This window comes from Calypte anna, chromosome 5A (assembly GCF_003957555.1).
Source record: "Calypte anna isolate BGI_N300 chromosome 5A, bCalAnn1_v1.p, whole genome shotgun sequence".
Classification (NCBI taxonomy): domain Eukaryota; kingdom Metazoa; phylum Chordata; class Aves; order Apodiformes; family Trochilidae; genus Calypte; species Calypte anna.
Window position 1 is genome coordinate 9,468,244 of NC_044251.1, and position 24,398 is coordinate 9,492,641.

General features: G+C 39.3%; 1 protein-coding gene across 7 annotated transcripts in view; it reads left to right on the top strand.

Moving 5' to 3' along the window:
- DCAF5 (DDB1 and CUL4 associated factor 5) overlaps positions 1 to 24,398 on the top strand; it is a 79,956-nt gene that overhangs the window by 52,084 nt on the left and 3,474 nt on the right. For all 7 annotated transcript variants that reach the window (XM_030452383.1, XM_030452385.1, XM_030452384.1 and 4 more), the window contains 2 exons: positions 7,572 to 7,638; positions 19,504 to 19,631. In XM_030452383.1, the coding sequence (XP_030308243.1) occupies positions 7,572 to 7,638; positions 19,504 to 19,631 (195 nt within the window). The remainder of the gene's footprint in view (positions 1 to 7,571; positions 7,639 to 19,503; positions 19,632 to 24,398) is intronic.

A 24,398-nucleotide genomic window follows, 5' to 3' on the forward strand; every position in this document is an offset into this window, starting at 1 on the left:
TTGAAATTGGACATTGAGGCTTTTACAGTTCTTGGAGACAGAAAGATGCCACAAAGAACAAAAAACCATAAACCTTGTGCCCCTGGGAAGCCTTTCCTCCTTGGAAAAATAGTTTTTGTATTCTTCATGTAAATGGATTCCTTCTCCAGAGTGCTGATTGCTATGAATTTCAATCTCTTCTGGACAAATAATGAATATTTTTCAGACTTCAGTGACGCTTCATGTCAAACTGTGATTTTCTCAGTTCATATTCCACCAGAGAGAAAATGTACAGGACAGCTCTTTCATATGCTTAAGAGCAGTTGACTTCAGCATAACAGACTGCCACTAATCAAGATTATTTTATCTGTTATCATAAGAAAAACAACAAAAGCCTGAACATTATGTTATAGGCAACATATGGATGAACTGTACTTTCAGCCTCTTAAAGAGCCTGTGCAAAACACCATCAGAACTGTCTCAAAATTGTATGCGTCTGTATCTTCCTCAACATGTGAATTTTGTGTTACTTCGAGAAGGTAAGGGACAGCTCACTAAAAGCCCAAGAAGAATTTTCTCTTCTGATCTTCCAAGTTTCATTGGCCCCTTGGGAAAGGACAGACATGTTCAAATGAATGGGAACTGAGGTTTAATAAGTTTAGTCTCTTTCAGAGCTGACTTGTTAGTAAACCTGTAAGCAGCAGCAGGGGATTTGAGTGTCTCTAACAAGTGTTTTCCTATTAGTAATTTAGCAGGAAATACTTTTCAAATGGTTGTCATCTCTGTACCACTACCCATGGCTTATTAATCCATATATAATTATATGGTGATGGTGCCTTATTGCTTTGTGCTTTTAAGACATTATCCTACATTCTTCTTGTTTTTCCCTGCATTAATAGGGCCACTCAAAAGACTTGCTGATCCTTTTGGGAAAATTATCCCTGTCTGCTGGTCCCTTGTCTAGACCAAAAAGCTTAAAAATGTCTCTGGTACAGGTTATGAGTAAGAAGAAGTTTTATGGAAATAGGAAATATGGATGTTAGAAACTGTAAAATAAGGTTTGATTTAGAAAGATTTTTGTTGAAATAGTCCATATTCGGGAGCACCTGAGGAAATGTAGCTTGTGGGATTTTGAGAGCTTTCAAATTGGCAGTGCTAAGAATGAAAAGAAATTCCCCAGAGTGGTAGTATTTTGCAAAATGCAATGCTAATGCTACTCTTACAAGACCATAGCAGCAGCATATTACATCTCCATTTATTTTTATCAGCTTCTGTCATTTCCTTGAGGAGAGAAAAAAAAGCAGAGAATTACACTGCAATGAGTGGGGAGCCCTTGCCCGAAGTAATTCTGCCAGGTTCTATTGATAGTTCATTTTAAGCGTTTTATGCTTAGTTGAAGCTCAGACTGAATTTGTGCTTTTTCCAGCAGTAGACTAAGCATGCCTGAGAGTTTTCTTCCTTCTAAGGCAAACTTCTGAATCAGCAGCTTGTAGTCATCTGGAACCCTTTTCCTGTCATTGTTGCTAGCAGCTAGACATTGAAGCTGACTTTTCCCTTTTTAAAAAAAAACCAACCACAACATCAGTATTATTAGCAGCTGTTTTTTCTGTCTAATTTCAGGTTCATGTGAATATTGTGAAGGTTGATTTCCAAAGCCCTGGTCAGATACAACAGCAAAAATGCAGACAATGAAACAGGTGGTTTTAATAGTTGTCTCTCCAATTGGTCTCTCTAAGACACCTGAGCACTCCGTGCAGTTTCTGGTCTGACTGAAAATTCAGCACTGCCCTGGTTCTTGAGGTTATGTTCTGCTTGCAATTTTGTTGTTGTTTTGGGTTTTGGTCTTTTTTTTTTGCGAGGTGGGTGGAGTTTGGAGATCAGGAGGAGTGAGAATGCAGACTGTCTTAGCCACTTACTTGTCTCTGTGAGTGTGCATGGTATGGCCTCTCACTGGCTTTCCTTTGCTATTTGGTTATCTGGGGTTTTGCTCTTAAAGTTCCCCTTCCCCTTCCCCTTCCCCTTCCCCTTCCCTTCCCTTCCCCTTCCCCTTCCCCTTCCCCTTCCCCTTCCCCTTCCCCTTCCCCCTCCCCTTCCCCTTCCCCTTCCCCTTCCCCTTCCCCTTCCCCTTCCCCTTCCCCTTCCTTTAAAAACTCTTCTCCATTCCCTCAAAATTTCAGCCTTAACAGCTAGGGCTTGGTGCACTTCATAGAAACTTATGTCAAATATTCTGGTAGTATAAACTGACTTTTTGTTTTTTTCTCAATCCCTATTCTCCAACTTTCAGCTAGGTGGAAATCTATTGGTTTATTGTTATACTAATGAGTACATCAAAGAAAAGTTTTCACAGATGATCATGTAAATGTCCTAGTAATGTCAGTCCAGCTGTGCTCTCCAGAGGCCTTGGGCTCCTATTGTCTTCTGCAGAGTACTAATTGGAATTGAGTTTCTTTTTTAAATGTCATAGAAGAGGCATGTTTATGGCTTTAGCAGCTTGGGAGTCTGCTCTTGAAGCTTCAGCTGGCAAATCTTTCTTGTAATAGCTGCAGTCATGAAATTGTACTTTGGGCAGTCTCTTTGTCTCTGTCTGAAAAACCATGTTCTACTTCTTAGCCTCCTCTCACCTGGTCTTGCACTAAAGGACAAAGGACTGCATTTAGGGATTCAAGTCTCTCTTGTGAGAACAGCAGGAAAAATTGTACCCCAGAGGTGTCCTAATGGGGAAAGAGAGTGGAAGAAAATTCCGGCTGCTGCAGTGACAGCAGTGGAATGGCAGAAATGCCAAATAGTTTATTATTTTGTGGAATATGATGTATAGAATTGTTTTATTTGTAACAGACCTTTAAGATCTTCCAAGTCCAACTCTTAACCCGGCACACTGCCACGTCCACCACTAAACCATGTCCTTAGGTACTGCATCTGCACATCTTTTAAATACCTCCATGGATAGTGGCTCAGTCACTTGCCTGGGTAGCTTGGTTCAATTCTTGACAACCCCTTCAATAAAGAAAATTTTCTTATTATCTAATTTAAACTTTCCCTGGCACAACACGAGACTATTTCCTCTTGTTCCATTGCTTGTTACTAGGGAGAAGAGACTGACACCCATCTCACTACAACCTCCTTTCATATAGCTGTAGAGACTGAGTTCTCCCTTCATCCTCCCTCTTAGATTAAAACAACCCCAGCTCTCTCAGATGCTCCCCATAAAACTTCTGCTTTAGACTCTTCATCTTTGCCATTCTCTGGACACACTCCAGCACCACAGTATCTTTCTTTTAGTGAGGGGCCCAGAACTGAGCACAATACTCAAGGTACAGCCTCACCAGTGCTGAGTACAGGAGCACCATCACTCCTCTGGTCCTGCTGGCCACAATAATCCTGATAAAAGCCTGGGTGCTGTTGGCCTTCTTGGCCACCTGGGCACACTGCTGGCTCATGTTCATCCAAGTAGCAATGAGGTCCTCCATGTCCTTTTCCTCTGGACAGCTTTTCTTCTACTCTTCCCAAGCCTGTAGTGTTGCATGGGATTGTTGTGACTCAAGCGCAGGGCCCAACACTTGGCCTTGTTGAACTTCATACAGTTGTCCAGGTCCCTTTGCGGACCTTTCCTACCTTTAAGCAGATCAACATTCCCACCCAACTTGGTGTCATTTGCAGACTTACTGAGGGTGCACTCAATCCACTCATCCAGGTCACTGACAAAGATGTTAAAGAAAACTGGCCCCAGCACTGAGCCCTGGGGAACACCACTTGTGACCAGCCACCAGCTGGATTTAACTCCATTTGCCACAACACTTTGGGCCTAGCCATACAGCCATGCCAATCTTTTGACATTTTTCAATGTCTGATTATTATTGGCAGAGCTAACTACTGAAATAAAAATTTAGTTTACATAAAAAATTTGCAACTCACAGCCCATTGCTTACAACATCAAAATTGTGTAGATTACTTCATTTATGTTTTTGCTGTCTCAGCTGCAAGATTAAACCTATAAGCACTTTTTCAGAACAGCTCAGATCCTCAGCTGAGGTTTTTTCTGTGACTAGACATAAATTGCAATGCAGATGCTTTGTTTATTCCTACTTATTTTTCTCTTAATTCACTCCAGAATACTTTGGCCAAGTGTATTTGAGTGGTGCAAATGCCATTAGGGTAGAAAATCAGAATGAAGTGAAGCACTGTATGGTGCTTTTAAATAGGAACTTTCTCAATTAGAAATAGTTGGTTTGTTCGTTGGAGATATTCAGCAGCCTTCTGGACATTGTCGTGGGCTGTCAGCTGTAGGTGACCCTGCTTGAGCAGGCTTGTTGGAACCAGATAACCTTCCAGCCTCACCCTTTCTGGTTTCTGTGAACTGCTTTAAGATACTTTGCCGATTTCTTTAAATTTCCCAAATTGTGACCACCTGAGTTTATACAACTTCATATTCTTAACTACAGGTTAAGTCTCTGTCTGTGTGGCCTAAGCTTGTCTTCCCATTGGAGTTTCATGAAGCTGTTATGTATGATGGAGTATAAAGGTTTCAGGTGGACATTTTTCTGACAGTGCCCACGTCTTCTGTCTTCTCCTCTTTCTGCCCCCCAACCCAAAAAAGAACCCCAATCCATCAAGACAATTATTTCCCTTTTTACTGTGGTAGTCTTTGGGAAAAAAAAAAAGTGAATCTGAAGAGAGCTCTGGGAGGTCATCTGGCTTGTCCTGCTTCTCAGAGCAGAGCATCTTCGAAGTCAGATAAGGTTGTTCAGGGCATTGTCCATGTAAATTTTGGATTTGCAAGGGTGGAAAATCCACTGTTTTTCTGGGGCCAAGCTGCAGTGTTTGTTATGTTCCTCCTGAACATGCTGTTCCTTTGTGCTCAGCTGGAATTTCCCTTGCTGTGACTTGTGACTATTGCTTCCTGAGCATCCATTGCATTGCCTCTGAGAACATCCCCAGCTGCTCTGTATTTCTTCAGGAATTGAGAAACTGTTAATGTCCACTCTATGTCTTCACATTCTCTTCTCCTGGCTGAATAAGGCCAGTTTCCTGAGCTTTTCCTCACAGATCACATGCCTTCAGCCCCAGTAGCCTTCCTCTACTCTCTGCCCATTCATTAGTGTCACCCATATCAGAGGGCCCAAACTTGAGATAATACTTCAGGTGTGGCCTCAAATGTGCCAGGTGAGGGTAGTAACCAATTTTTTTCAACATCATGGTTACACTATTGATAGTGCAATCAATTTGTTATTAGTCCACATTACTGCAAGGGCACTCCAAATTTTGTTGTCTGCAAAGCAAGAAGAGCATAATCAGCTCAGTGGTCTTTGCAGGTAATATGTTTTTGTTTGGTAACCAGTGATGCACCAGATTTCCTAGGCAACTGGCCATTGAATCTTACAGGATACACAGGCTTCTCCTTCTCTAAAACAGTTTTGAAGCTGATTTGGGGAGTCTCACAGAGACTTCATTCCCTGCATGTACATTACATTTTTTCCTGTGTTGTGTGTATGGTGCAGGATATCTGAACTCTGTCAGTTTGGGGCCTGTCATTGTTGGTAGGTTTGAGTTATATTGTAAAGTGGTAAATGACTCTCATATTGAGAAGTCATTAGAGGTTGTCTGGTTTAAAGTAATTTTTTTTAAAAAGGCATTATGGTCATAAATTGAAGGCACCAGGCTTTCTAGCTGTTTTAGAATTTTCCATTTCCCCCCATTTTTCTTAGGCAAAATATTTGCTGCTTCAACCACAATTTTTAAATAAACACTAACAACTGGCAAAATCTTTAAACAAGACTTTTTTCTTTTTTCCATATAGCATTTGTTGTGCAACAAAACATTAGAGGTGCTTTCCTTCCGATTGCTGGGAAGTTGCATATATGAGCCCTAGTTTGTGTAGTCTTGGCACAATGGCTCAGCATGCTGTGGGCTAACATTTATGAGCAGTCAAATGAAAGGCAAGCACATATTCCTGGCACTGTCAGGTCAGTTTGGCAGAGGTAAGCTGCCTAAGTGCTTGAACATGTTGGCTTGTAGAAATAACTTTCTGGCTTGGAAGGGATGGGTCTCTGAGTGACGCAGAATAAATGTTCACAGGTTATTAAAGGAACTTTTGTTTGATCAGTGCTTCTTATCTGTCAGAAAATGAGCACCATTGCATTCGTAAGTGCTTACTCACATCCTACATCCTTAAAAAGAAGAGAGAAAAGAATGGTTGGATTGTAATAGTAGGAGACCAGAGAAGGGATTTTAGTAGTTGGTTATGGCATTTTTGTGGCTGGAAACATTCAAACACTGCACAAACATAATTGGCTTTGCAGACAGAATATATGCAAATTTATAGCATTTTTTCCATGTTTGCATATTTTTTATGTTTATTTGCTTCCCAGTCTGCTGTTCCAGTACTTGTCTCCTCACTGCTTGATGTTACCTTCTCTGAGGAGTTTGTACCCCCGGAGAATGAAATACAGAAAGCAGGCAAATTTTAGCCAAACAAAACAGAATTTGTCTCCTATCACAGGTTAGAAAAGGGACAAACTTTCTCAATTTCTTTCTTTTTCTCCCTTCCCTATACCCTAATGATGATAATAAAATAAAAATCTCAACTTCTTGACTGATTTGATTAAGCAGAAGCCTTAAGTCAGATGAGGCTAGAGATTTACACTGTATACACCAATATAACTGGGACTGGAAACATCTCCTATATGTAATCTCATCTGTAACTTGGGAGGTAAACAAATGACAGGGGATACAGTTTGTTGGAGAAGAGAAATTTGGATACAAGGCAGTAGCCTCTCATAAGCTTTTCACCATGTCACCTGTCATTCCAGTGCATGTTTGTGTTATATTAACCTACATCAAATTGCATACTGCCTGAACTTCTGTACAATAAATAAATTGCTTATTTTTCATGCACTGTTGAGAAAGGGCAGCCTTCCATCTCGGCAGAGTAACTATAACCAAGGAAAAAAATTAACAGTATGATAAATACGGTTTTTAAAACCACTTGAGAATTGCTAACAGTGAATGTTTAGCTTTGGTTTTGTTCAGTGTTCAAAATTATCCTCAGTGACTGACTTTTGATGGTTTTCAGTCTACTGACAGCCATGCATAAGGTCATAGACTGATGTGGGTTAGAAGGGACCTTAAAGGTGATCTAGTTCAAACCTCCTTGCCATGACCAGGGAAATGTGGTTGCATGCAAAGGACATTCTAGCTCTTTTCTAGTAGTTCAAGAGATGAGAAAAAAAAGGATGAAAGATTTTGACATTAAAAAAAGACAAATTGCAGGCTGCAAGATATGAGTTTGATCTAGACACACTTGCATTTAAGCCAATCAAACCCCATAGCATTATTTAGCAAAAAAACCATACACTTTAGGCAGTAGGGATCAGATACGTGAAGCACACTGTTGAATTTCGGTCCATTTACATGCACACAGTATTCTGCTGCTGCTACCTCATCCTCATTTAAGAATAAATTGATCAGTGGGGTGCAAAGAATGATACATATTATCTTTTTTTCACATTTTTGGTGTGGAGTAACTAGATCAATAATAAAATAGGATAATTCAGGTGTTACTTTACAGTAAACTATTTTTACTTTATTCCTAACAGTACATCCTTTCGGGCTCCGATGACTTCAATTTGTACATGTGGAGAATTCCTCCAGATCCAGAAGCAGGTAAGTTTTTTAATTTGGTATTTGGGGGAGAAGGGGCAGCTCTGACAAACACTGGGTTTTGTTTTGTTTTGTTTTTAAATGAATTGCTGTTCCCATTTAGCCTCTGAATCTAGAGTAATTCTGATGGAAGTTGGATGAGGTTAACAATGAGTTAACAAATGCCTCCTCTAGTCCCTGGGTAAGGATGGGCAATGCTGTTTGAATCATTTCTCAAACTGACTTTGTGTCTCATCTCATATAATTATCATTTAAATCTTCTAGATGAGCTGATGAAGAGAAAGAGCTGTGGCTGGAGTGCAGGGTGTGTCTGCCCTCTCTTTTGTCTACCAACTCTGCTGCTTCTAGGCTGATCCGAGTTCTCTGAAGAACTTGAGATCTGTTACCAAGAAATTTCATCTCATAATGAAGTTTACATCATAAAATGGTGTTGGGTTCATACATTGCTCCTTACAACTCCAGCGTGTTGGCCTCTTCCTTTCTTATTTTCCTCTTACATCAAAACCCTCCCACCGAATTCTAGTGCAAAGCAGTTAGTGCTGCTTTACTTTCTGAGTGGAACAGCACTATCAGTTGGTGGAAATTACAACTTTTGACTCATTTCTGACCCTTCTCCGTTCTGGGGCAGATGTGCTAAGCAGGTAGCACTGTTTAAAGGATTTGTGAGTGTATAGGGGAGGGGACAAAGAAAAGCAGTAGTGGTTAGGATGTAACACTGCTGTTGCAACTGTTGCCACAGTTGGTCAAGTGCCTAATTTTATATCCTCTGGTATTCTAGGGTTTGGCAGTAGGACATAATCTGCCATTATCTGCAAGCCACGCAACGTCAGCATATCTCTTTTGTTGAAATAAATCATTGTGCTCTTCTAGAAGGGTATGAATTTTTAGTGATATACTCAAGACTTTAGGAAATTGTACTACTGTTTCTATTTTTAACAGCTCTGAAGATTGAAACTGTGCCTTTTAGTGTGGTACTACGTATGCAATCCCATGGTCTCAGGTGTTTTAGCAATCCTGAGAGCAAAATGCAAGCTGTGTTATAATGAAAATATTTTGTTTCATTTTCCAAGGCTGTTAATCACAGCTGTGTAATCCGCAGCTGAGAGGATGACTAGCCTCTAATAGGTTTGGTTAACAACACAGTTTTGAGGAAAATGCTTTTCTAATTTTGAATTGCTTACTTAACCAACTTTTGGTGTTGCAGTCCAGAAATCCTGAAGATGGTGTTGCTAAATATACACGTTTCTTGGCCTTCTGTTGTTGCAAGACAGACCTCTCTTAGGGCGCAGCACTTCAAGGTCCAACCAGGTGTTCCAGCAGAGACTCACAAATAGTGCTCTGAGCCTATAGCCCTCAGGGTTGACCAGCCTGGATCAGTGCTATTGCTCCAAGAGCGACTGACCTCTCTGCTGGCTTGCTCAGGAGTGAGCTGAGCCTGTGAGTTTGAGCCTCACCTTTTATTGGCCCCCTAATCCTGCTCATGTGCAGTGGGGGCCCTGCCCTAATCAGGCACAGGTGGGCTTAACACAAGCTCATGCCCACTACCTGGCAATTAGTGGCACCTGGTTGCCTCATTTCACTACATTCTGTCTTTGTGTGGGGTCTATAGAGACTTCTCCTAGCTTTCCTTTTAGTTGGCATTATTTCCTTTTTCATTGAACACTTTTATACTGCTCCTACTTAGGGAATTTACCCTTGGTTAAATCAAAGGTTATATATATTTACATTAGTTATGTATCTCTAAGTGAACTGTACACTTACCTTTTCCTATACTTTTCCTCATTCCGTTTGTGAATTCTGAATTTAGAATTTTGTACTTACCTTGTTGTGATGCTCTTAAACTTTATTTCCCAGGGCAGCTGCAGATGACAAGCTTCTTACCTGAAATTTTTGTACAAGGAGTGACAGCTAAAATTACCACAAAATATTGTTAAACATGTCTTTGGCTAGCTTTTTTGTGTCTGGTTCTTGTAATTTGAGGAAAGATGTCTGTACACTTGCAACATTTCAGTTACAAAATTAATTACTTAATGTCAATTGCCCTCAGTGGTTGCTTAATGGGTCAGAAGATCCTGTCCTAAGAAGGTGTATGTCTTATTCTCTCATAACTTGAGCAGTTCTCTTATTGAAGCATTTCAGCAAATTTCATGAGCTTTGTTTTATGGGACCTAAAGATTCAGCTTCTATGGCAAGTAAATCATCCCAATCACCTGTGGTAGGCATATTGAAGCTGCTCTTTGTTCATTCATCTCTTGAAGGATTGTGCTTGTTTTGAATATGATGAAACATCCATTCTTAAATCTCATCTTGTGGTTCAGAAAATTATGCAGCTAGAGAGGTTGCTGTGCTTCCTTCTTGGAGAAAGAATTTTGCTGTAGTGATGTGGCAAACTTGGAAAACCTCTGCTTCAGTGGAAAACTCCTTGTTCTCTTGTTCTAGCTTAAAACAGGAGGGTCTTTGAGTCTGTGACACGAGGGGGTGGAATGTGGTCTTTTGTTTAAAAGATTGTACAAACTAGACAGGGTGAAGTAATGTCCTGTACTAGTGATTGGTATTTTAAAGAAAAATATTTGAATGATTTCTACCTTTCAGTTGAATTCAGACATTGTGTTGCTTTAAATATTTATGATATGACTACCTTAAATTATATGAGCTATTTGTAAATAGTAATTTTTTTTCAAGGGTAAATCTTTTTACAGATCTGCATCCTTAACAACAACTCTGAAATAGATTTTTTTCCTTCTTCTTCTAAAGTGCAGGTGCAGTAAGTACTAGCTATCTAATAGTTAGCAGCATTGCTACACAGAAGATGATGAAAAGTGGAAAGGAGCACACCAGTCATACAATTACAAATGCATTTCTAGTTGGAGGAATGCAGCTACCTGTTTTGGTATTTTGCTAGGAAAATGGAACAAATTCTTTTGAGTTTTTTTGCAAATAATCATAATTTAGGGATGTCCTCCCAGCAGGTCACATTGAGTCATTCTCCTTCAGCCAAAAACTCTGCCCGTGGTTTTGCTGTTTGGTTATTAGCCAAGATTTGCTTCAGAATGGGGAGGTCTGTGAAAGAAGATATTTTTTAAATTACTTTGGAGTCAAATTCAGTTGAAGAGTCTTATTGGTTGTCCCCCTCCACAATCTTAGATTATTCTAAATAGGCCAGGATATTCTCTGTCAGAAGGTTGATTGCTTTTTAACTACTCTTTTTTTGCTTTCTTGAAGGTGGAATAGCTTGGTCATTATTCCACTTTCTTCTCCATCTAAGTACTACCCAGCTTTCCACTATGCTTCAGAAGTTCTGAATGCTTGATGAATTTTTAGCCTATTTACTCTTTTTAAGTATATCATAGAATCATAGAATTAGCCGGGTTGGAAGGGACCTCAGAGATCATCTAGTCCAACCCTTGACCCACCGGAGCAGTTGCTAGACCATGGCACTGAGTGCCACATCCAGTCTTTTTTTAAATGTCTCCAGGGACGGAGAATCTACCACCTCACCTAATCACCCTCTCCGTGAAGAAATTCTTTCTAATATCTAACCTAAACCTCCCCTGGCACAACTTAAGACTGTGTCCTCTTGTCTTGTTGAAGGTCGTCTGTGAAAAGAGTCCAGTTCCCACCTCGCTACAGCCTCCTTTCAGGTAGTTGTAGACAGCAATGAGGTCTCCCCTGAGCCTCCTCTTCTCCAGGCTGAACAGCCCCAGCTCTCTCAGCCTCTCCTCATAGGGCCTGTGCTCGAGTCCCTTCACCAGCCTGGTTGCCCTCCTTTGGACCTATTCCAGGACCTCTACATCCTTCTTAAACTGAGGGGCCCAGAACTGGACACAGTACTCGAGGTGTGGCCTCACCAGCGCTGAGTACAGGGGAAGAATCACCTCCCTGGACCTGCTGGTGACGCTGTTCCTGATCCAGGCCAGGATGCCATTGGCCTTCTTGGCCAATACCCCAGTTTTCTCCAGAGGCAGAGTTTCTAGCAGACTTATGACATTAGTCTGGCAGAAGAAAAGAAATTCTGAGTTTCCACAGCTTTTTCTTTACTCCAAAGCAACCTAGATTTGAAAAGAGACATCAGCCCTGTGACCTGCCCAGCATGACTGTTAATGTATAAGCACTTCAGGCAGTATTTAAACCCAGCTCCCATAAATATTGGTTTCTTAGGTGAAGAATTAGGTAAAGAATCCCTGTTCAAGACAGAACCTGACATGTTTTGTGGGATAATAAAGAGCTTTGTGTAGACCAAATGTTTTGCAAAAATGGAGTTTACATTCCTCACCCACTACTCTGAATCATCTTTGCAACTCAGAGCTTGTCTCTTGCTTTTGAAATACTGCTTGAAGATGCTATGCTAGGGGATATGATACTTATTTGTGATTGAGAGGACAGTTGGGGGTCCTTCTGTTTACATAAGCAGGCTGTCACGAGGCTTCTGACACTAAATCAGTGCAGCTAACTGTGTTTCAAAACCACTTTTTCATTTTGTCTTTGACTGTAACTGAGAGCAAGAAGGTGCCTGTCATTGTGGTGCAGTTACTAAACTAATTACACCAAATTTCAGCAGAACTGATGCAATTTCACTTCCTTTTTTTGTTTGTTTGGTTTTTTTTTTAATTCTTGTTGGTCATTGTAAATGCAAATACCTCTTTAGGCTTGAAGAATTCAGTAACAGGTCTTTTGACAATATTTGAACAGGGTTATCTCATTGGAGACAGCTTGTGGTTTAAGTTCTCAAAGTTCCAGGCTGATAAGTGAAGATGAATAACTGATGATTAAGTGTTTCTTAATGTCTTTAGCTATTTTTGAGATTTTTATATATGTACATGCATGCATATATAGATAGCAGTTAGGTTGCAGTGGGGGAGGCCATCTGGTTCAATGGAAAGTGTGCTCTGGAAGGTTTGTATTTTTTTAAAAAACTTATTTTTCTGAGGTATGGTCTTGGGATCTAAACTGTGTTACTTGTAGCACTGTGGTTTATCTCTTGCTTCATTGTGCTGTGGAACAGCTGTTTGATTGTCACAGCAAGTAAGGGGTGGGGCAGTGAAGAAGAGGTTATTGTATTCAGTGGAATTATACTGGTTTCTATCTTACGTGGATTGTAATATGAGAAACCTGCAGAAATGTTCTGGCTAGATGACTCTATCAGGAAACAAGGCAGTGTTGGGTGCTTTGCAGTGCTCTAGCCAAGTGGAAAATGATTCAACATCCATGAGTGTTTCTCTCACTGGTCTTAGTTTGCCTAATATCTAATTTATGACTAGAAAGCTGAAGATAACACTGGGAGTGGCTGGAGAGCCTTAGTCTCCAAGAGCTCACCATCTGACTGTACCTAAGCTCTTTCTTTTTTATTGTATTGAATGTATTTGTTGCTACCAGTACAAAATAAAGGCACAGGTGAGCAGTTTTCACACCTGCATTTTCAAAACCAACACCTATTCGTTGTTTGATAATTTTACTTATTTTCTTTCCTTTATGTTTAGAAAGTGTAGTTGTTGGTGGTAATTTGAATAGTTCCATAACAATGTAAAAGCCCTTGTGACCTCTGCAGCTAAACACACCCAAAGAACAAGCTCTGTCAGACCAGGAGAGGGCACAGAGTACAAAGGGTGTGCCAGAGATTATTTTTGTTGTAATTTTGTTTTAGATTTTGTATTATTGTTGGTGATTGGCTCTGCTGGTGATAATAATAATGGGAGGGTTAGTAGAGATAAGGTGTAGATGGATAAGACAGATATTTTGCAGCAACAAAAGAAGGGAGAAAATGTGCATCCAAAAATAGCCACTTCAGCTTTCTGCATGCGTATTCTTTAGATGTTTAAATGTGAACTTTTTCTTTGGCTTTTGGAACTTCTGCAGAGGTACAAAGCCACCATGGGGCTGGTACTAGGCCTAGGCTAAGCCAAGCAGGTGACTACCTGGAGGAGCAGGTTGCCTGAGGCCAGCCCACTGCTCCCTGTGCTTACCCTGAAGCTCTTCAAGGCCACACTGACTCTTTCAGGTTGCCTTGGAGGTGGAGGATGGGTTTAGAGCTGATGAAGAAAGCAGTCTGCAGGTGGAGATTGAGCTGCTTTCTTGTGGGGAGATGCTCCCTTTAATTTTCTCCTGAAGAGACAGAAGTACAAAGCTGGAGACCTGGTGCCATCTCCAAACTATTTCCTCTTAGCCATGTCGGGAGGAGAAAGGATCATGGACAGGCCTTGATGTTCTAACCCCATATTTGATGCAACCAAAGCCAGATTTCCTTTGCTGCTGAGAAACCTTGAAGTTGCTCTGGCTGCTGTTAGAGCTGGAGTCAGATTCCTGATCCCAGAAGGAATCAGGATGCAGCAGGGCCTTGTCCTGTCAGGGCAAGAGTGCTTGTGTTGAAATCTTCTCTTCAGATGGATCTCTAAGGACCAAAGCCAAGTGCTGGCACACATTGTACAAAACAAAACACAGGTGTCTGAGTGACCAGAGAGAGACTTCTTAAGGACTCTAAATGCAATCTGCTGCATTGAAGACAGAGACTCTATTTGCTGTGCCAGTTTGCTTGCATCGTGCTGTGCATTTGCTTTCCAAACTATGGTCTCTCTCTTCTGCTGGTGCGTCATGACCTCACAGGATTCAAATGCAGAGCTGTGGCTCACAGCCTAAATGTGGATTATTATTAATGAAAACTGAATTAATTTTAAACGAGGCTCTATTGTAGTGCCAAGTACTACAGGGGAATGGTATGCTATGGCATGCTGGCAGCAGCTGCAAATATCTGCTTCTTCTCAGGAGTTTTCAGCACTTTGAGTAATTCACAAGGCTTGTATTGAAGTTATGCTTAGCCAGTGGAATGCCTTTCTACCTTATATGAACAACCAGTGGGACTTCTTTTTCAGTGTCCTAGATAGAAAGGGCTTCTTCTTAATGAGGTAATTTAATTCCTCTGTCACACAGCCAGCAGAGGATTGTTCCTTATCCAAGAAAGTTCTTTGGTGCTTTGACATGTTTTTTTTAATGTTTGGAGCAATGCAGCTTCAATTAGTGTAGAGGCTGTTTTGCATCCTTAAAGGATTTGTGTGCTAAGGCACCTTTCCTAGTAATCTATCACTTTTCTTTTTTCCTTATCCTTCAAATAATTCATTCTTCTGTTTTGTTTTGTTTTGTTTTTTTAAAAAACACTGCTATGTGTTGTGGAACGTGTGCATGGGAAGTCAGATTGCTGTCAAAATCTCTCTCTAGCCTTCACTATGATTTACTAGTGGTCTTTAGAATGTGTTTGCATGTAGCCCACCTAGCATGTTCTCAGCATATGAAATGTTATTTAATTGACATAAGTATTTTAAATGAGCAAAGTAACAATTATTTCATGTGCATAATATTTAAAACATAAAGTAATACAGGAAACTAAGAAGTAAACATTTTGGCAACATAGTAGATACCTACTACTTCAAAGCATTGGTTTATTCCTTCTGTTTGTATTGGAACCTGCTGATATGCCTTGTGTTGCCATCATATTCTTTTTAAACATGTATAGGGGAAACCTGTTTTAAAATATACACTTCACATTTAGCCTTTTATAAGTTATTTCTTCCAGCTGATCAGACATCATAGTAGAATTTTCTGAGACTTTGTATTTCTTCTCTGTGGAGCACTTACTTGCAGGGTATAGAGGAAGAGGGGCTTTCTTGACATTTCACTTTGTGTATCAAATCAAAGCACACCAGCATAGCTAGAACAGTAAATTACTACTCAGAACTGTCTTTAAGCATACTTACAAGTATTGCAAAACCAGCTACTGTATCTCCATCCCTTCTCTCCAATAGTTAGAGGTTAGTAAGTTATTATACCTTCTAAAAGTGGTGTAGTCAGCCTCTGAAGACATTTAGGACTTTTTTGTTTTGTTTAATATTATTAATAACATGTATGTAAACTAATGACTTCTGTATAAATACTGCTTATACATGAGGTAACTATCCAAGAAAATAAAAGCTGGCATGCTACACCTGTTGTAGAACCTGCACAGGCCACTAAATTTAAAAGCAAACAAACCCCACCACCACCCCCTAATAAAACCCCCAACCTTCAAAAGCAAAATTTGAGTGTTAGGATATCAGAAGTGAATTCTGCAGAAGCAATACAAAGAAAGGTACCAGTTCAAGTGAAGACAGGAAAAAGAAATACAAAGTATTATGTGGAAAAAAAAGAGATGGCCTCAGGAATCTGAGCAATTTATGGCCAACCTCCACTTAATGTACAGATGTTTTGGGTTGGTTTTTTTGTTGTTGGTGGTGGTTGTTTTTTTGTTGTTTTGTTGTTTGTTTGTTTTTTGCCATCAGACTTGAGCATACATAACTTATCCTGTGAGAGTTACTCACTGGAAGCTGGAGGGCTGCAGCTAAACCTCTGCTGGGAGACCAGGGGGATTCCAGACAAGTCTGGACACAGGCATGTGTCTGCTGTGCAGATACTTGTGTAATACGGTACCAACTTTGCTGAGCTACTACAGGGACCACTGTCAGGATCAAGTAGAAGGCTCTGCATTAAGCACTTACTTAGAGACATTACTTATGCTCATAGGAGTTGGTAGACTAAAATTGCACCAGGCAAGGAGTTGTCCAAAAGTGAGGTTCTTGGTCAGTCTTTTATATTTGACACAAAGATTATAAGAGTATTGGTGTTGTCAATACTTTTTGGTTTAAATAATTAAAATCTCTCATACTACTGGAAGAAGCTGACTACTAAGATTTGTGATTGCAGTAATCTACTTCTAGAGGACTTTACCTGTAATTTTCCTGTTTTAAGGGGTTTTACGAGGAAGTTCACCTTCAGTCTCAGACGACTGAATTGTTCTAGTACTGTGCTTCCCCTAATTGTACTGTTACCATATTAAAAGGAATTTAGGGAACTTCAATATCAAAGCAGAAAGCTTTTGGAGCTCGCTCATGGAATCGTAGAATCATAGAATGGTTTGAGTTGGAAGGAACCTTTAGAGCTCATCTGTTTCCAGCCTGCATGCTCAGGGACACCTCCCACCAGACCAGGTTCTTCAAAGCCTCATGCCACCTGGCCTTGAACACTTCCAGGGAGGAGGCAACCACAACTTCCCTGGGCAACCTGTGCCAGTGTCCCAACACCCTCACAGGAAAAAAATTCTTCCTTATATTTGGTAGGAATCTACACTCTTTCAGTTCAAAATCCTTACCCCTTCTCTTGTCACTCCAGGCTTCTTTTGATGCAAGCCAGGAGACAGTTGGCCTCAGACATTGTCTGAATTTGACTACAGCTTAGGGACAGCTGTGTTCCAGACATGGCATGTGGTGCGTTTTTCATCCAGTGCTCTAAGTGTATTGATAAACATCTGAAGTTTAATGCCAGAGGACAGTTCTGGCACTAAATAACTGTTTTTGCTGTTTTACTACGAAAATAACCATAGGTTAATTCACACAGCTGACAGTATCATAAAAAGCCAATGACTGACTTGGAAAAGCAGCCCAAGATACTGTTGCCCTAAATTTGCATTTCATCCCCATTACAATTCTCTCTTTGTTCATTGTCTCTCTACCTTCTGACTCTTTGGTAAATGTTTTATAGGGCATATTTCTTGTTTTGTACTGAATTCAGGCAGCTAGAGTGCATGGATAGTTAAGTCTTGTTTTAGGCATTACTCACACACTTGGAAACATTTCCTAAGCAAATTGTCTCTTCATTCCTAAGGCCCTCTTTCCTGGAACATTTGTCTGCTAGGTCAAAGTAAATGTTTTGAGAACAGGACTTCATGTAACCATCTACTTTTGGTTTGATGGATGCAACTGAATTGACAACTGCGTTGACAACTGTGATTTGGCTGTGGGTAGATGAGTAGAGCAACTTGCCATCAGCCATAAATGTGGTCATGAGTGTCCTTAGGGTGAGGAGAATGAAAGGACATTAGGAATCTCATAAAATCAAAAAGAAAATGAAAAAAGAGTCCAATTTGGCGTTTAATTAACTCGATCTCCTATCAGCTGATCCTCAAGCTTGCACTGGTGAAATCTTGGTCCAATGGCTGAAACCACAACTTTATATCTGAACTTTCAAAGAAAATACAAGTGCACCCAAATAAGAGAACCATTCCAGTTAGCTCAATCTCAATGAATGTATTTAGAAGTTAACTGAAGTGATAGTCTTTCTTTGAAGTTTTCTTAATTTTACATGAGCCTTCATTCTATATACATATATATTTTTTAAAATGGCCATGTATTTTGGAGTTACTCACCATCTCCTTTCCCTTCTTCTGTCACATTATCATCTATCCCAAAGTGCCGTGAGACTGCAGTTTGGTCTGCAAAAATAGAATTGTGCAAACATAACACTTTCCAGAAGCAGTAAAAAGATCTGTCTGGATTTTTAGGAGTTGGGTGGCTTCTAATTTCTGAATCCTTTAAATTTCTGAATTCTGTGTGCACATCAGTCTGGATTTCAGAGTGTAATTATAATGAGTGGAAGGGATAGAGTACTTTTTCTAAGAGAAGAGAGGCTGAACACAAGCTCACTCGCTTCAGTTCTTTATCACTTATGTAACTTGACAAACTTAACAAGTGGAAGGTGATATAGGAATGTCATCCCTACCTCCCACTCCCCTCCCCCCCCTTTTTTTTTCTTTTGTTTCTTTTTCTTCTTTTTTTCTATTTTGGTACTCTTCAGCATTAATCCAACTTTTTCTTTAGGAAATGTGTATTGTGGAACTCAGTTCTGAAAGACAAGTTTTTTCAGCATTGGGCTTAGGGCTTAAACCAGCAGCCATCTCAGCCAAAAGACCTCCTGTTGAGAACAGATGAAGGTAGCAAATACCAAAACACCTTCAGCAAGTTTACTTGTTCAGTTTGAAGATGACTTTGCAGAGCACAAAGGCTAATAAAATTATTTTAACTTTCTGTAAGATGTGCTTATGACCTTTGAGGCAATAGCAAGCGAAATTTTCACTGGGTTTTGGTTTTTACTTCCCTTCTTTTAAAAGTTTTGGTTTCTCTCACTGGAGATTTAATCACAGTGTATTGAGATGCACAGGAAGGCTTTCTAGCACATTTATGGTTTAATTGTATAAATCTATGAATATAAAAATTTACTGTGTGAGAGTTTCTTGCTGTGGTGCATAGACTTAGCAAAAGTCAACAACCAACCAGAATAGTTGTCTGGATTCTGGACTGAGTTTTACCATTAGCACAAAAGCATTCTGCTAATTCTCTGCTTTGTGACAAAAAAGATGAAGTAACCCCTTGGTCAGACCTGTTATTTCATGTCCCTCTTTAAGCTCAGTTTATGAGTTTCAGCTCAGAAATATGAGTTATTATAGATCTGGGTCTAAGGAAGTCTATACTAGGTCTAGCTGTGATGTAGTAACTCAAGTGAGTAGCTTGCAGATTGCCTCGTTTTAGATTCCTATCCATCATACTAGAGTCAACTGTGGCAGCAATGATTTGCTCATTTAAAAAATTTAAAAAAAAACCTATAGCTATTAAAAAAGTCAACCACTTCATTTGTCTCTGTTTCAAACTTGCAAACTGTGAGTAATGTCATGCCTTAGGCACTGTGGTTTCACTGGTGATTTCATTAAGTATTAATGTTGTTCTTAATCACATACTTGTTATATTAGGTCAAAAGCCTTCATTGTTTATTTAGATAGTTGTACTGAAGCTAGCCTCCAAGTCCTAATTTACAGGAAGGATGCTTTTCATCAAACTTGCAGCTTTCCATAGAGACATTGCTCATAAAATTGGAATTCTGCAGCCAACACAGGCTTAAAATGTTGCAAAATAAAGCTTAAATGCATTGTTCAAATATAATATGATTTTCAATGACTGTGGATGAAAGCAGTATGAAGATTTAATTACTCATTTCAATGTGTGCTTGTTCTTCCCCTAGGTGGCATTGGCAGGGTCGTCAATGGTGCTTTTATGGTATTGAAAGGTCACCGCTCAATTGTAAACCAAGTCCGGTTTAATCCTCATACTTACATGATCTGTTCTTCTGGTGTTGAAAAGATTATAAAGGTAAGATCAATTATCAGAAAATATATTCCTTCAATATATTTTAGGGAGAAATGCTTTGTTCTGCTCCGCATTGTTCTTTTCCATATTCATCACCTCTCTTCATCTTTGCTGGTGTAAAGCATGTCTTGTTTACTGGATAAACTGATGTAAATTTTTTAACTGGACATTTCAACTTTAAACTCTGCTTCAATTTTAAAGGTTTTAGAGATAAAAGACATCAGAAATTCCTGGATGTGTACCTTGGAAAAGGAATTTATTTTCAGTTTCATTCCATACATAACTGAAGTATCATGCAAACAGTCCTTGTGAGAGTTTGGTCACAGCTGTAACTTGTGATCTTCTAAGACTTTTGATACTTTGGGCTAAAAGTTAACAAAAAACTCCAAAGAGTATTGTTGAGTCTTAGCCTGACCTAACTGAATTTGACTCAAATACTGCCTCAGGAGTATCTGTGATTTTTGTACACACTTCTGCATTGAATCAATTCAACATACCTTTCCATGGCTTCTATACTCAATACCTTCCATATTTTTTTTTAATAACATACATACAGTATGTACAGCATTTTTAGAAAGTATGTGCTTTTTTATGTGGAATATAAAGCCATAACAAACTTTGTTAGGTTCTGAAACTTTCTTTCCTTAAGCAAAGTAAGGTAATATTGTTTAAGCAAGGCAGAAGCTCTTGTAATTTCTAATAGCAGAGTCTGAGAGCAGGGAGGGAGGAAATTATGCTACACTAATGTACTTTGCATTCTTCTGCCATACAAATTTTCTATAATTAAGGTTTATCAAAAAGATGAGAGAAACCAGAACAATTTAATTTTTAAGAAGATTATGAAAACTAATTCTGCTTCTAACTATTTGTTCAATTACTTCATAGAAGTCTTACCTGCATGTGGCTATAAATGAGGTTGTTTGGGTGTTAGTAGCTGTTTTAGTAAGCTACAAGTTGACCGAATGAACTTGTCTTGCAAATGTTTTAGCAGTCTGCAACTCGTGGACTAGAACTGGCTCCAAACCCTGGGACCATGGACCAACACTCAGCTGCATCACTTCCATTACAGCTAATATCAGCATTTGATTGTAGTTCACCTTTCCTTTTTTTCTGTCTTCTGCTGGTACTTTAGTTTGCTTTTCTACTTTTTGATTCATCTATGTCCTTATGACAGGCTTGATCACAAATCTGTCAAACACAGGCTTTGAACTATAGTGCATTCAACAGTCTTAGCAGATCACCGATATTTCAATTTCTAAGCAAACTGCCAGCATTTTACAACAGTTTTGCCAGAGGCATTTTTTTGCTTTGGGAACTTGATTCATGCAGCCTGAATTCTCCATTCTTGGATTTTATATCTGCTGACCCTTCACCCCATGAATTCTTCCTGCATGAGTGTACTTAGACTGTTGGATTAGCATTGGTATAAACATCCCCTGTGTTGCTTTTCTGTACTTCTGCTGGGGTTTTGGAGGGTTTGCTTGGGGGTTTCTTTGATTGCTTTTTTGGTGGGTTTTTTGCCTAGTGATTAAAAGGTTAGTTCAATTAAGGACCCAGTCACAGGTTGTGTAACTCTTTCAAAGACATCTCTGGTTGAATGCTTCCTTAGAAGAGAATGCCTGTTGTCTCACAGTATGTGCAATGGAACTTGTGTAGCTGCTTTGAAGGAATGAAATTCCCCACACAATTGTGAGCTACAAACAAATTAGAGGAAAGTTGTTTAGTGTGTTAGTGGGCCAGAACTTCTTACCCTTTTGTTGTATGTCATTTTATCTCATCTTGCAATGTGCCTTGTTTGGGGATGAGGTTTCTTTAAGGCTCTCATCTTCTCTGTTCTGTTTGACTTCATTCTTTAAAGGTGTCATCTTAGTCAACAGCAGTTTGTGGGTGACCATACAATAGTGGTTTCTTCTTCTGCAGATAGGCTGCATAAAAACAGCTGGAAACATAGGTCATTCTCTTGTATGGCTATCTTTCTTTTTGCCATATAAATGCTTGATGTGGCTTGCTCAGAGAAGTTGAGATGACAAGTTGTTGGTTATTGTTTAGTTAGGTTTTTTAGTAGATTCCTTAAGAAATGTTCTTCTTTTTGTCCTTCAAGTGGCTTCTAAAAATCTTTCTAGAATTAAAACACAGGAGATAACTTCACTATGACTGGCTGGTACTCCTTCTCGTCAGTTGTGGAAACTCTGTGATGACTTTAAAATGTGGATGTAAGTAGCTGTTTGTCTGAGACTTGGATTTTTTAACTAGCTGGTCTAAACTGAGTATTTCTAGATGTGAGAAATTGATAGCACCAGTATCAAGGCGATTCAGACAACCCATTCAATAATTCCACATGCTTCTGCCAACACACTTGCTATTTTAATGCTTATTGCAAATGAGATACTAATTTACCTCAGGCCTAGCCTTGCTGAAATGATTAATATTTTCAAGAATGGTTTTGATCTTTGTGATTATGGGTTTTTTGCTTTAGTTTTATTTTGTTGTAAAGTATCTGCAAGAATGTAATTCAGTAGCTCAGTCATTTAGGGTTTGATTTCTGCTAGGACTGAGGATACTGTAGATAAGATGTTAGGGGGATGTGAATATTCAAGTGAGGATGTTTCAAAAACCTAAAAAAGACTCAAGTTCATAAATAAAGGGTACTTGAAGCCTTGACTCTAGGCAGCATGTGCTGGACAAATCAACCCAGCTTGTTTGCTGCTTTCCATTTCAAAACTCTGAACCTCAGTAAAATTGTATGGAAAAGCACAGCTGTAAGATAAAATTATTTGCAGCAAGAATTCACCATAAGGGCTAAAGCAGTATGAAATAGAAAAATACCACTTTTTCCTCAGTGAAGTTTGTGAGACGTTGGAATGTGCTCGCAGAAAAACTAATTGAATTGCAGGAGAAATATATGAGACATTCCCTGTGATGTGTGGGGATTAGAGGAGGGCCCGAATTATGCAGTTAGAACACAGTTCCAGAAAAGATGAAGTGTGTAAGGATTTTCAGAAAGAAATACTGGTTTGTATTGGAAGTGGAATACACTGTAACTGTCATTCTGAGCACAACTGTTTTAGAGTCCATTTATTTAAAAATCATCAGTATATCAAAGATAGCAAAGTCTATTTCCCCATGTTGCTATGGTGACAGATTACTGTCATTGTGGCTAGCTGCCTCTGCCTAATCAGATAATGTAATATAGCTGCTTTTAATTATTCTCACACTAAGGGCATAACTATTTTCTTGATTTAAAATTTGGGGGTTGCCACCATGGAATGCAAGCAATTCCAAGATGCACTCTGAAGCATCTCTGCTGAAGTAGAGTACCATTTTCTGTACCCCTGTTTCTGTTATTGTTCCTATTTTTATATCTGTACTTGGGGCATCATTAAGTGATATTCAGCTCCTTAATCCCCTGACAAGAAGAATTTCTTGACTGTTGCTTCAGTGGTATAATTTGACAACTTTTTTCTCCAATTTGCTCATTCTTCCTCAACATGGCATCAGGAGGAGGATAAGAAAAAGGCAAAGGCATTCCATTTATGAAGAAGCCCATTTCAGATGTCATGGAGAGCTCTAGTTTAAAAACCTCCCAGTTCTGCCAAGGATAGATTCTCATTTCTTTCTGGAACACTGGCAAGCCCTTGTACTCCCTCATGACAAAATGTAGAAAAAAGAGGTAGGGATATCAATCTCCAGAGGCTGATACAAACAGGATCCTGTACAAACAGGTATTCATACTGAATTCCTTTGACTTCTCTTTATTGTTTACTCCTCCCTGAACAAATTTGTTTTGGAAGGGAAGAGCCTCACTATTGACTCTTTGTAGCTATCTTTTCAGTATTTGAAAGTGCTGTGTTTTCTCTGATGCTCAGAGTAAGCACAAAGATCTGGTAGTGCTAACAAGGATGTGGAATTTCTCTGTGCCCACTTCAAGTACCTTTTTAGATGACTTCATTATAAAGCAGACCTTTCCCAGAGGAACTTCAGAGCAGACTACTTCTGTTTATATTGATTCATACAGAATCATACAGTTTTTCTATTCTTTTGCTTGAAGAAGGGAGTTGTGTAAAACCTACTTAACCCTGCTAAGACTATGTGAGGAAGGGGCATGCCAGTCTGCTTGTCCAGGCATACAGTGCAAAACGTTTAGGAGAAAGTATATGCTTCTTAAATACAAAAAGATCTGATCTGCTTCATGAAATGCTCTCCTGGGTCAAAAGATCTGGTAAGCTGTGAAAGAAGATACTGAACATGTGCTAATGAAATCATCAAGAAGGTGGCAACACAGAATGGTTCTTTGAGCCAGTATACTTCTATTTTTCTGTTCAAAAACTTGGTGTATCCCCAGATCAACAATCTCTCTGATGCATCCATTGAAAGAAAACCCTTACCTACCTTGTCTTTAAGAAGTGGAGCATGAGAAATAATGAGAGAATGAAGAGATGCTTTCTGTTCCATTGAACAATTCAAAAAGGTTAAGAATGGCTGGTAGAATTCTATATATAGTGTGTTTTCGTTGGGTTTTGTTATCTTTATAGTAACCTGCTGCTTGTTCCTTGAGCTGAACTTACTGAGCTAGTAAGTTCAGTTTTTGAACCAAGCACTGGAAAATATCTTCATTCTGGTTTCAAGTACTGTAGAAATGAGCTGTACTGAATGAGAATTTGATTAAGTAGTGCAAATAATAAAATATCAATTAAGTACAAATAGTGAATACACCTTGATATTGAGACATGTTTCTAGGAACAAGCTAATGTAGTGCAGTATTAAATTCCT